This window comes from Eucalyptus grandis, chromosome 5, assembly GCF_016545825.1.
Source record: "Eucalyptus grandis isolate ANBG69807.140 chromosome 5, ASM1654582v1, whole genome shotgun sequence".
In the NCBI taxonomy this organism is placed as follows: Eukaryota; Viridiplantae; Streptophyta; class Magnoliopsida; order Myrtales; family Myrtaceae; genus Eucalyptus; species Eucalyptus grandis.
The window spans coordinates 24,142,158-24,154,312 of record NC_052616.1 but is presented as its reverse complement, the minus strand read 5'-3'; the positions used below and the strand labels follow the sequence as shown (position 1 = coordinate 24,154,312).

At 35.9% G+C, this 12,155-nt stretch overlaps 1 protein-coding gene across 1 annotated transcript; it reads right to left on the bottom strand.

The window, feature by feature from the left end:
* Positions 1-3,641: 3,641 nt before the first annotated feature.
* LOC104428796 lies at positions 3,642-4,394 on the bottom strand. Its single transcript, XM_010041731.2, has one exon. It carries the CDS (start codon positions 4,392-4,394, stop codon positions 3,642-3,644), a length of 753 nt encoding a protein of 250 aa, XP_010040033.2.
* Positions 4,395-12,155: the final 7,761 nt, after the last annotated feature.

Genomic DNA, 12,155 nt, shown 5'->3' with positions numbered 1-12,155 from the left:
GTGCAAATTCGTTGTCTTCTACCTTCTCTCTCTCTCTCTCTCTCTCTCTCTCTCCCTCTGTTTAAACGCGCCTCCCGAGTCCCAACTCAGCTTGTATCTTCCCAAAGCATAGTTGCACTCGATGGTTTCCTCCAGTCTTCAGTGGCTGAGTCGAGCTTAGTCAGCTACCGCAGTGACACTGGTGCCTCCTATGGCTTGCTTGAAGATCTCTATCTCCAAAATTGAATGCCAGCCATTTCTTAGTCCAATTGAACTGGCGAGTGTCGACTGACGTTTCGCATGGGTCCCGCTTTTGCTTATCTGGATTGATTTAGTTGTCTTTCGGATTTGAATGTGTGTGGGGAGGCTCATGCATGTTTTCCTTATCTGTTAAATGAGGAAAACATATATTTCTTTAGGGCGTTGATAATTGGTTGTACGTGCTCTTAATTCGACGTCGGTTTGAGGCTCAAACCATAACATTTAAAGAAGGGCACACTCTTGGAAGCAAGAGGCTGAAGTAGTGATAGAGACGTAGGTTGAAGAATATAAAGGTCGGGACCACGCGTTCTTTACCAGAAGGAAGAACCTTAGGCAAGAATTGTGCTCTGGCATATACCATCTCTTCCTCTGGCATATACCCGGCATTGTGCCAAATTTGGTGAAATAAATACAGGCTTGATCATCAATGTGACGACTCAGGCATAGCCATGTGAAGGAGCGGTGCGGAATGTGACAGTGAATAACAGCGTAATTCTCCTTTGGCAGGAGAGAACTGCATTGGCATGCATCCAAATGTTAATGCTTTTCTTGCTTCCGCCAAAGGAGAATTGCCCTGCCATTCACTTGCACTGAATATACATATCTACTCAGAGCTCAGCAAAGGCATTGACAAGCCATTTGTCATTTCCAAATGGAAACTTTGAGACATTCGTCATTTCCAAATGGCAACTTTGAGACGTAGATGCTGCACCAGGTACGTAGGGTGATTATCAACTGTTACATGCCTCGTAACTTCGTTCTATGTTTATGTGACAAATATAAATTTCACGTATTCACTCGCGTTGGAGGTACTTTAACATGCTTTCAAGTAGGTTATGCCACAATTTCATTTTAAACAGTGAAATTTGTCGAAACATCAAGAAGAGAGAGTAACAAAGCAAACGTTTTAAGTATACAAATTATTTTCAGTAGTCTGACCCACCCTTAATTTAATGTTTAGTGAGAGATCGGGAAGCTTAAACTCTCAAATCAATGATGAATGATTTCTAAAGACTTACATTGACGCCGTATGCTCCAAGCTTTCCAAAAAGTATATATATATATGTAGAACTTGTATTTTTTTTTCCTAATGCAAGATATTTAAACCTCTTGACTCTACTAATCTATACAGATGCATGCAAATTGCCCCTTCCACTTGCATTAATAAGCTTTGCTCCCTGAGCAAGCCCTCTTTTGAATACCCTAAGGAATTTCAAACTTAAGGTAACTTTAAATGAGAAATGATGTGACTTCCTAAAATTACAATTAAACATTTTACTATTATTTCATTTTTTTCCATGAAGAAAAGAATCAAATACCCCTTTTTGTGAATGCAATACATCACAGAAAAATAGAAGACTTTAGATGAAAGTCGCTTTCTCATATTCATTTGTGATCATCTAATTATATCCTTATCGAAATATTACGATCTTTTTACTTGACTCTAGTGCAACTTTCGGCAAAAGTCTTCACGGAAGGCCACTAGAAAGTGTATGAAGTAACATGACTGAAAATGAAAAGCATTGATATAAGTTGTTATTTTTATTATAAATTAATTAACCATCCGAAGGGGGCTTCCCAAAAAAAAAATAATAATAATTATACAGATTTTGTACCATATAATAATCTTAATCCATTTACCTTCAATATAATTTACTTGCAGTGAGCTCCTTTAGGTAATCGCCTCGTGAGAGAGAACTCATTCTTTGCAAGGGGTAAAGTATAGTAGGACTCTGATTCTTGTTTCAAATAATATAACTTCGCCTATTAGTTGGATACTGTTAGCAATTTGTTGTATCTTAATAGTAAGTTACGGCAGAATGAATTGATTGGACAAAAAGGACTATTTGACCGTTGACCACTTGTTTGGCCTTGGAACTAAATTTTGATGAAATTTGAAAAAGAGAAAAGGACAAAAAAAAAAAAAAAACACCATACATATTAAAATGGCCAAATTACTTCAAAGTTGTCTTCTACTTCATCTTTCTGAAGACCCGTCAATCAATCAGTCGCCATGTTAAAAAAAAATGAAAAATAAAATCCTTTAAAAACACAAGAGAAAATTCTGTGTATGTATGTAATAGATTCTATAAATGTGAAAGAGCTGGTACTCATCGGTCTCAAATTCTCTAACACAGCAAAAATTTGGGCCCCACATTCACTATATTGCAAGTGTCGCATAATTGATATCATCATGTGGTGTTCAAACTTTATTATATTTTTTGGTGAAAGCCAAGTTAGATTTTGTTATTCTAACTAGTGTGTCTGGTGTGACAGGAGGATGTGTACCGATTTGTTAAAGGAACTTTTGAGAAGCTATGCAGAGTTTCTACAATCGCTATTGCTGGTGATACGGCCATGAGTCTCCTCATAAGCAAGTGGTTTCCTTCCTAGTGGTTGGAAGCGAATCAAAACACTTTTTGGCGACCGCCCAGCACGTTTTGAGAGAGATGTCAATTTGGACATCAGAACATGCTCCGAATCTTCCATTTTGTGGATCTGCCAAAACTTGTGTTGTCCTTATTATTATTATTATTTCTGTACTCTACTCTCATCCCATCCATTGGTGCATTTAATTACTTTTTGAGTTTCCTCGTCTTTAAAAAAAAAAAAAATTCTTTCATAACTATACGATTGTCTTGATATCTTACTAAATATAAGGAGAAATAAAGTTTTAATTTGGCCAAAACAAAAGGTATCTATAAAGTAATGCGACAAATTATAAATGCGCATTAAGTACATGATTTATACTCATTCGTAATGATTAGGTCGATGGTTAATACATCGTAATATTGAAAAAGAAAAATATATCGCCATATATATATATATATTTACACACATAAAAATTTCTCATAAATATTCTATTCATTTTACAAGCTGGTTCTACATTTATAGCATACGCTTATAACATGCATTTCACACACAACTAAGGAAAAATGAAAAAGTCATGAATGAAAAGATATTTATATTATTGTCACGTACATTGTTAAAATTTGATCATGTGTACAATTAACATCTGTCCATACATAGAACAAGCAAATATTAATTGCTTGCCCTCCCTATGGTATGCTTGAGATTATGAAATGGCTGAGTTACATATTCCTAGCAATTCAAAAGCCCTTTCTCTATTCAAATATATACAAAAAAAAATTAAAATAAATAATAATTGCAAATATCGTAAGGTAATTATCGCATTGCCAAAGGAACATCACATCTGCTTCCTTAAGCAAAGCAAAATCAAGAGTTACCCAAGATAAGAATTTCCAATTTGATTGACAACTAATAATAATATATATAAAAAATAATCTTTTTACACGAAGAAAAGAGGGAAGAAAGAAGAATGATCAAAACTTCCATATAAAACAATGACGACGACCACGACAAGAACAACAAAACAACCATCATCTAACAACAGTTGAAGCAACGGTGTGAGCCCACCATTTGAGACTCTCTTTCATGTCGGTCTCGTTCCCAAGAGCGGGAACCTTCCAGTTCATCAATGGATCCTCCTTCCTCTTCTCCTCCCACCATTCCCACGCCTCCGACAGATAAGGCCTCGCAACAACTACAGACTCACCGGCATCTTCGTCATCTTCTTCACCATCTTTAATTTTGTTGCTCAGTCTCTGTAGCCCAGGAATGATGGAGACCAAGCTTGAGTCGACTCTGTCTTCCTCCAAGAAGACGAACCCCAGATCCACGAACCCTTTTAGCTCTTCGACCTCGAGCTCCGACAAGCTCTTAGTCAAGGTCCTTCTCTTTGCTCTTCCTCCCATTTGGCTCTTTTTCCTGTGCGAGAACTCCGAGATTCTGAGGTTGTTCCATTTGAAACCTTCCTCTTCTTCTGTGATTACCTCTTCTTCATAGATCATGCTGTGAATAGGTTTCATGGGAAGGACTGAGTCTGGAGAGAGAGAACTTGCTTGCAAGCTTGTTGGGATGATGCTCGTTTGATCGCTCACGGACCTCACAAGAATTGATGGAGTCCGAGAAATTTGAAGACACGAGCTTTCTTTCTCGGGTATTTCTATGCTTTCTTGACCCGGGTTGGATCTGGAGGTTGAAGAAGGCGATGTGTCTGGTCCTTTCTTGAAGATCTCGAGCTCGAACCAGCATCTATCGATGATCTTCATGACTGCTTCCGCTTCTTCCATTAATGGTGGCCGGAGGAAATTGTGTGATTATGGAGACTTAATGAGGGCTTAGGTGGCTTTGTATTTATATAGTCTTATAATTATCATGAATACCCTTGCGTTTTCCCATTATTTACGGGAAAGACTCCATCTAAGTGTTCACACGGTTGTGTATCACTTTGATTTGGTCTTGGGTCTTCGTCTAAATGTTTCAATTTCATTTTTCATTTTTAATGTTGATTACACTGTATGCTATGAATTCGTAACCTCATAAAAGACAATGCGACAATTTACCAATAAAGCTATCAGAGAGAAAACATATAATCCGACATATATACTTCCTAATAACGAGTAATGGAAAAAGACGTCGACACGAACTGCAGGTCCCATTTCCATAGTGACGAGTACATCTCTAGGCTTAGATGAAAGCACCACCCAACTTCGCAAAATTGACCCTTAAATGCAACAACTTGTTGGTTGTACATCACACCCACAAAAAGGGTTCTGAGCATAATTCATTTTGGATTTGCCTCAAGAGCAAAGGATTTGGACAACATTGATCATTGAGAGCGCAAGATCGTGGACTTAATATACAACATTGATCATTTATACGGATTTTTCTTTTTTCTTTCACCTATTATATTATGTTCATTCATATTTATTCTGCTTGAGTATCGGCCTACTTTGAACATTTTGCCTTGGGAATTTCTAGGAAACATATGACACTATAATTTTTTTTTAATCTTAATTCAATTAGAACAAAGGTAGTTAGGACATAGTAGTCAAACGAGACCATAAAAAACGGAATACAGGAAAATTTAGAAAGAGGAAATTATGCCAGTGCTGCGTAATTTAGTAGACCTAATGCAATAATTTACGTTTTCTTTAAAAAAATTATATTTTTTGGAGGCCAAGCAATGTTGGGTGTTTTGAATTAATTAAGGTTGAAGAAAACACTCTTTGTTTTCGTAGTAGGTCGTGGTCGGCGTGACATCTTGCTAATTCTCGAGGGCAGGATGATAAATGAGCAAAAATCTCCTTTTTTTTGTATTATTCTAATTGAGAAACACCATCTCTGACTAATGGTCAACTTTTAAGCACGTTAGCAAAAAGATTAACAAATTCGCATGTGCTTCTCGTGCCCCCATGCCACGTGCGCCGCGGTCTTCGAGTGCGACTTTCAACTTCCCCGCGGATAATTAGTTTCAGACCTGTCTTGAAACTACGTCGGCAAAAAGAAAAAATAGAGAGAAAAGAACAAGATGAATATATGGTATCAATGACTTAATACCATGATATCGTATATTCTCATGACTTTATGTTAGATGGTAAACCAGCAATTCTCAACATGACCTGTTTACAAGGTACGACATGTAATTAACAGAGTTAAATTTTACATAAACGGATTTGTGTCAAAATAAAAATCTTGCCTTACTTGAGTTTGTTTTCTACACAATTAGGCATGGTTAATATTCAAATTTAAAGACTTTCTAACCTTAAGAGTTAAAGAAATAGAACCCACTTAAAAAAAATTATTAATAAAGTTATTGAACATATAAAAAAAAATACCTAACCCACGTACTTTTTTTTTTGTGACCCAGGAACCCCGTACAACTAGCAGCACATACTTTTTTCATCACCAATATGGCCAACAAAGCATATTACAAACTAGCAAGGAATATTATAGAATTATTAGACTGGCAAAAACAAGTATAGAGTTAATAATACAACAAACCTTACAACTTCAACTTTATTAAAGTGGTAATGTGTGCTCTGACCATTTCATTCGTTTATTGATGGGTTCACAATTTGGGTCAAGATCAAAATTTTCATTAGCTAAATTCTAGTTACCACATGTCTTCAAGATAAAATTCTCCGAAATCTCATGAATCTTGAAAAAAATACAGTTGTTCTGATGGGTTTCGCTTGTATATTTAATGCCTTATATATGTCATTTTTGGAGGTATGATATGCATGGGAACAATCCCATGGCATTTCATACCTAATGTTAAAGTTAGAGATAAAGAAAATCCCTTGAACTAACTTTACAATGGGAATGCGATGAGCAACTCTACATGGCATTGACGAGAACCTTTACTTTCAGATATGACGGCAACATTATATCATATTTTTCTTTTCCCATGTGAACAAAGGTCTCCAAAATGATTAAGGAGAATAGACTTCGCAATTTTATACGTAAGGGAAAAAGGTACAATATATAAAGAAAATAAATGGAAAACGTTTTCTAAATCAAGAAATGGAAAATAATGGAGAACATTTTCCAAACATAGTAATGATGATAGTGTTGATTTGGTCATGACATCCAGTAGGGATGACAAGGTTTTTCGATGGTTATGTTTGAATGTGAGGAGCGTTAGGGGATTTGTGGTTAGAAATTCAAATAATAAATTCTCGATGTTGATATGAATCGCAATATTTTTTTATAATAAAAAAGTTTTAGTTCAAGTATGGTTTTTGAAATCGATATGAATTGTGAACTTTAATCACATAAAATGTCACTGAAAATAACCCTGGCCAAATCGCCTTGTCACAATGCCTCTATCCCTGTCGGTTGTCTTCAGCCTCCACATCCATCAGGCCGTTATTGATCTCTCTCTGCTCATGTGCCTGAGGACTACCACCTGAAAGGGTTAACATGCATATTTCGTTGCAACTGTGACATGACAAGCTAGCAAAACTACGGTATTGTCCAATTGGGCTCGAAGCCCACTAGCCCTATTGCCAAATGAACCAAGAAAAGATTATTTTTTTATCTGAAAAAATATGAAATGCAATATTTACTGAATGTCTTACAATTTGTTAAGATCCAAGGCAATAATGGTGGTTGTCGCATTTCGTGTTAAACACTACAACTGCAGACATACATCTCTATTCATGAAGAACCTGACATGACTTTGTCAATATAATATTTTTATAATCATTAAACGCAAGAATACGAGGAAAATTCAAGAACATATGCTAGAGAAGTCCAAAGGACCGCTATCATAACTAAATAATCTCATCTAAAATACGTAGATAAAATTATCTAATTAACAAATAAGTAAAATATAATAAATAGAGTGCCATAAAAAAAACTTAAATGAAACATCCCAGAATTGTAGAAGATTGCAACGGTGAATTGCCGGGCAAATCTCCTTTGGCAGTGAGCTTATATGACATTCACTCCCAGTGAAAACATTTGAGTATAAACCACCTGCCAAAGGAGTAAATGCCCAGTAATTCACCACTTACATGTCATCCACTCTATTCTTCACGTGCTTGTATAATTTTAATTTTTTCTTGGCTTCGATGAACAGAGTTAGATGCAATATCTATTTATAGCCTCCCAAAAGCGGTAGAGACGTTTTCCATGTACACAGCATATTCTCAGAACATCCAAAATCAAATAAAACTTTAGTTGGGCAAAAAAAGAAAATAAAGGCTAGTGGTCCAATGAGTTGGATATGCTAGATTTTATCCTCAGTTCATACCAGGTTTTAGGGACGACCGGAGTCAACATATATTCCTCTATATCCAATTAATTGGAGTGGAGAAATTTCTAGACAAATTCAGTTTTACTACATTTCGATCTTGTCGTTATTTCGAGCATATTCCTAGTGTCTTTTCTTAAAGGTAAAATGATACTACGAGTTCTTAAATGTTGGCCTAATATGTAATGTCAAATTTAAATTTTTAATTTGCTTAGTGTGATTATTAAACTATTCTTAAATATTTAATATAGTGTCTCTATTTAATCAAACAAGTTAGATGTAATTTGATGACATTGAATATTTAATGTTGAGTTCAAATTTTGATCTCATGGGTTAATAAGACATAACAACATGTGAACGCGGATCCTATTTTTTTGTTGATCTACTTCTATATACAATTTTTTCTTGTTTATTGTTGAAACTTAATAGATTGAAGTACATGTTGGTTAATTCTATCTACTCGAACTAATGACAAACCGATGTTGAGTTTTTTAATATAGTCTAGAGACTACATTAAACATTTAGTAAAAATTTAATAATCATATTAAATAAATTAAAAGCCCAATGATGAAAAGAAACAATGAGCTAAAGTTAATGAATTATAAATGTTATTTTTCTTTTTTAAAATATTACAAAATAAGCGCATTTCCATGTAAAAATTTAAATAAATGATAATGGTAAATGACTTTTTATTTATTTTGATGTGGCAGCAAGGAAAAGAACTTATTTCCTATGTTGAGGGTGCTTTGTCACAGTATCAACGGCCACATAATGTTACAAAATATGAAAAAGCCTAGTAGTGTTTTCCATTCACGAAGTTGACAAGTTTGAGAACTTGCACTATAATTATCTCTTCTTAGAATCATATATAACATAAAAATATATTTGATAAAGTATAGTCATAACCTATATAGTTGTTGGAAAATTTGCACCACAAGTTCTAAACATTATCTATTGAATGCAATCAATTAAGTCCTCAAATTTTACTTAGAAGTGCAATTAATTCCTAGAATTTATATTGAGACGTGCAATTTAAGGATGCCATATAAACAAATTCTCATGAACATGTTGGTAATTTTAGGTACAATTCAATATAAGGAATTAATTACCACTTTGGAAAAAGGCATAGGATTTAATTGAACTTTTGAAAAAAGTTTAGGAACTGATTGCATTCCGTATACAAGCTTTAGGACTTTCGTGCACTTTTTCCTTTTAGTTGTCTTTCTTGTGCCATACATAACTTATATATATATACACACACGCTTCATTAAAGATGTGCAAGCGTTCTTTTCCTGAAGCAAGAGGCCGAAGTAGTGATAGATACTACAATTGAAGATATAAAGGTGAAGAACGGGGACCATGCATTCTTTTCCGGAAGGAAGAACGCTAGGGAAGAATCGTGCTCTGGCATATACCATCTCTTCCTCCGGCATATAGCTGGTATTATGCCGAATTTGGTGAAAAATATACGAGCTTGATCATCAATGAGACGACTCGAGCACGGCCACATGAAGGAGTAGTGCAGAATGCGATGGTGAATAACAGTGTAATTCTTCCTCGGCAAAAGAGAACTACATTGGCATGCATGCAGATGCTAAGGTGTTCTTGCTTCCGCCAAGGGAGAATTGCACTGCCATTCGCTTGCAATAAATATATATACTTACTCAGAGCTCAGCGAAGGCGTTGACAAGCCATTGATCATTTCCATAGGGCAACTTTTAGATGTATATATTGCACCAGGTACAAAGGGCGATGTTACCTGCCTCGTCACTTCATTCTATATTTATGTGATATATATATATATATATATATATATATATATATCAAATTCACATATTCGATTAGGTCATACAACACTTCGATTTTATTTTGAGCAGTGGAATTTGTAGAAGTATCAAGAAGGAATAGAATAATTATAGCATACACCGTCAATATCATATATATTTCCATTAGTGGCCTTGTTGACCCTTAAATTATTGTTTAGTGAAAGAGTGTGAAGTTTAAACTCTCAAATTAATGATGAATAATGTGTAAAGTCTTATTTACATAGACGCTATATGCTCTAAGTTTTCTAAATAGTATATCTGTCTAGAACTTAAATATCTTCTTTTTTTTTTTTGGTCCTAACGTGAAATATATAAACTTTTTGGCTTTACTAATTCATATAGACACACAAATCTCCTTTCCTACTTGCATCGATAAGACTTAGCCACAAGTTGGCAAGTATGGTCAAGGTTACTTTAAATGAGAAATGACGTGATTTGCTAATTCGACAATTAGAATATTTTACTATCATGTCATGTTGTCCATGAAAAAAGAACCGAAATCCCTTCTTTGTGAATGCAATACAACATATAAAATAGAAGACTTAAATAAACGTCGCTTTTTCATATCCATTTGTCATAATCCAATGGTATCTTTATTGAAATATTTCGATCTTTTACTTGGCTTTAGCGCAACATTAGCCATTAACTTTTTCGGAGTGCAAATAATTGCCAATAACTTTTAGAAAATTAGGACGAAATTTAATAGAAAAATTTTGTATGTATAAAATGCAGGTTCTGTAACATTTTTGTACACAATCCATCTTCATCCATCATCACCATTCATATAAGTTGTTATTTTCTATCGGAAATTAATTAACCATCTGAAGATGACTTCCCCAAAAAAAAAAAAAAAAAAATTATACAGATTTTGTGCCATATAAAAGCTTCCATGGGTAACCGCCTGATGAGAGAGAACTCTTTATTTTCTAAGGGGTAGAGACATAGTAGGAGTCTGATACTTCTTTCAAAGAATTTTGCTTCATGTATTTGTTGGATATTATTAGCAATTCGTTGGAATATGTCGACGATACGTGACGGGCGGATAGATTTAATTGCACAAAGATAACTACTTGACCGTTGACCACTTGTTTGGTCATGGAACAAAATTTTGGTGACATATGAAAAGAAAAAAAGACTACACTAATGAAAGGGCCAAATTATTTCAGAGATTTCATTTAGTTCATCTAGCTCAGAACTCGTTAGTTAGTCACCGTCAAAATATAAAGAGAAAAAGGAAAGTAGATCATTTGAAAACTCGGGAAAATCTGCAGAAACCATGGGGTAGACCTCTGTTCATGGCGCCATCCATTGCAAATCATCTCACGACTGGCTAAATTGTGTAAGAGTTTTTCTAATTGTGAACTATATTAATTGATATTGTAATTTATCGTTTAATTTTTACCGTTTTATGGGGTTTGGTCTAAAGTGAGATAGAAGGTTTCTTAATTAGTCTAATATGGGTTGGCTAGTGTGGGCCGAGTTGAGCCTGGCTCGTAATGAGGCGGTCTCCCTCACGTTTAGCGTTAGGTAAACACCCCTTAGGTGAGGATACATGTGAGAATTAGGGTTAAATGAGAGTATAGAAGGTTTCGTAATTAGTCTAATATTGGTTAGCTAGTGTGAGCCGAGTTGAGCCTGGCTCGTAATTAGGGGAACTGGCTGGAAACTCTATAAATAGTGCTTAAGTCTCTCATCTAACCCTAATTCTCACATGTATTCTCACATAAGGGGCGTTTACCTAACGCTAAACGTGAGGGAGGCCGCCTCATTGAGCCAGTGATACAGAGGGCAATAGAGGAGAATGACTTAATGCGTGGATCCCCTTGATATATGTGGGTAATCATTTTTCTGCTTCCACTTTATGTTCGATAGATCCCAAAACAGGTGCATTAATCTTTCTACTTAATTATACATGTTCTTATTCTGGTTATGGAGATCTCGGTTGCGCAATTTGCATCCAACAAATTGTACCAAGCAAATCCGCCCTTCTCCTACTTTGGAATGAGGCAGAAGCCCTAAGGATCTCATCAGTGCCTTGCCGGACAACATGATCCATCACGTCTTCTCATTTTTGCCACTCGAAGACGTGGTCAAGACCAGCGTCCTCTCCAACCATGGCCACTCCACCTGGACCACCGCCACTCTCCTCTTCTTCAATGGAGTCTGGCCTCACAATCATGACACGTACTCCATGGACTTCCCATCTTTTGTCGACAGCGTCCTAATCCAGTGAACTTCGCCCACGGTGAAGAGGTTCCACGTCACTATCATCCAGTAGGATGTGGCCGATCGCACCACGCTCGACCTTTGACTCCGCTTTGCAGCAGGGCGCTGCGTGGAGGAGCTCCACCTGTGGCTGACTACGAGCTACCGTTCTTGTATTGGTTGAGTCGGTTGGTGTGCCTGAAAGTCGGTTTCTGCTGTTTCTCGTTCGGTAGGACTATAAGGCAGCCTTGTCTTATGGT

Bases quoted from the DNA above. Each gene is read 5' to 3' on its own strand.
- LOC104428796 (XM_010041731.2), bottom strand. From the start codon at position 4,394: ATGGAAGAAGCGGAAGCAGTCATGAAGATCATCGATAGATGCTGGTTC.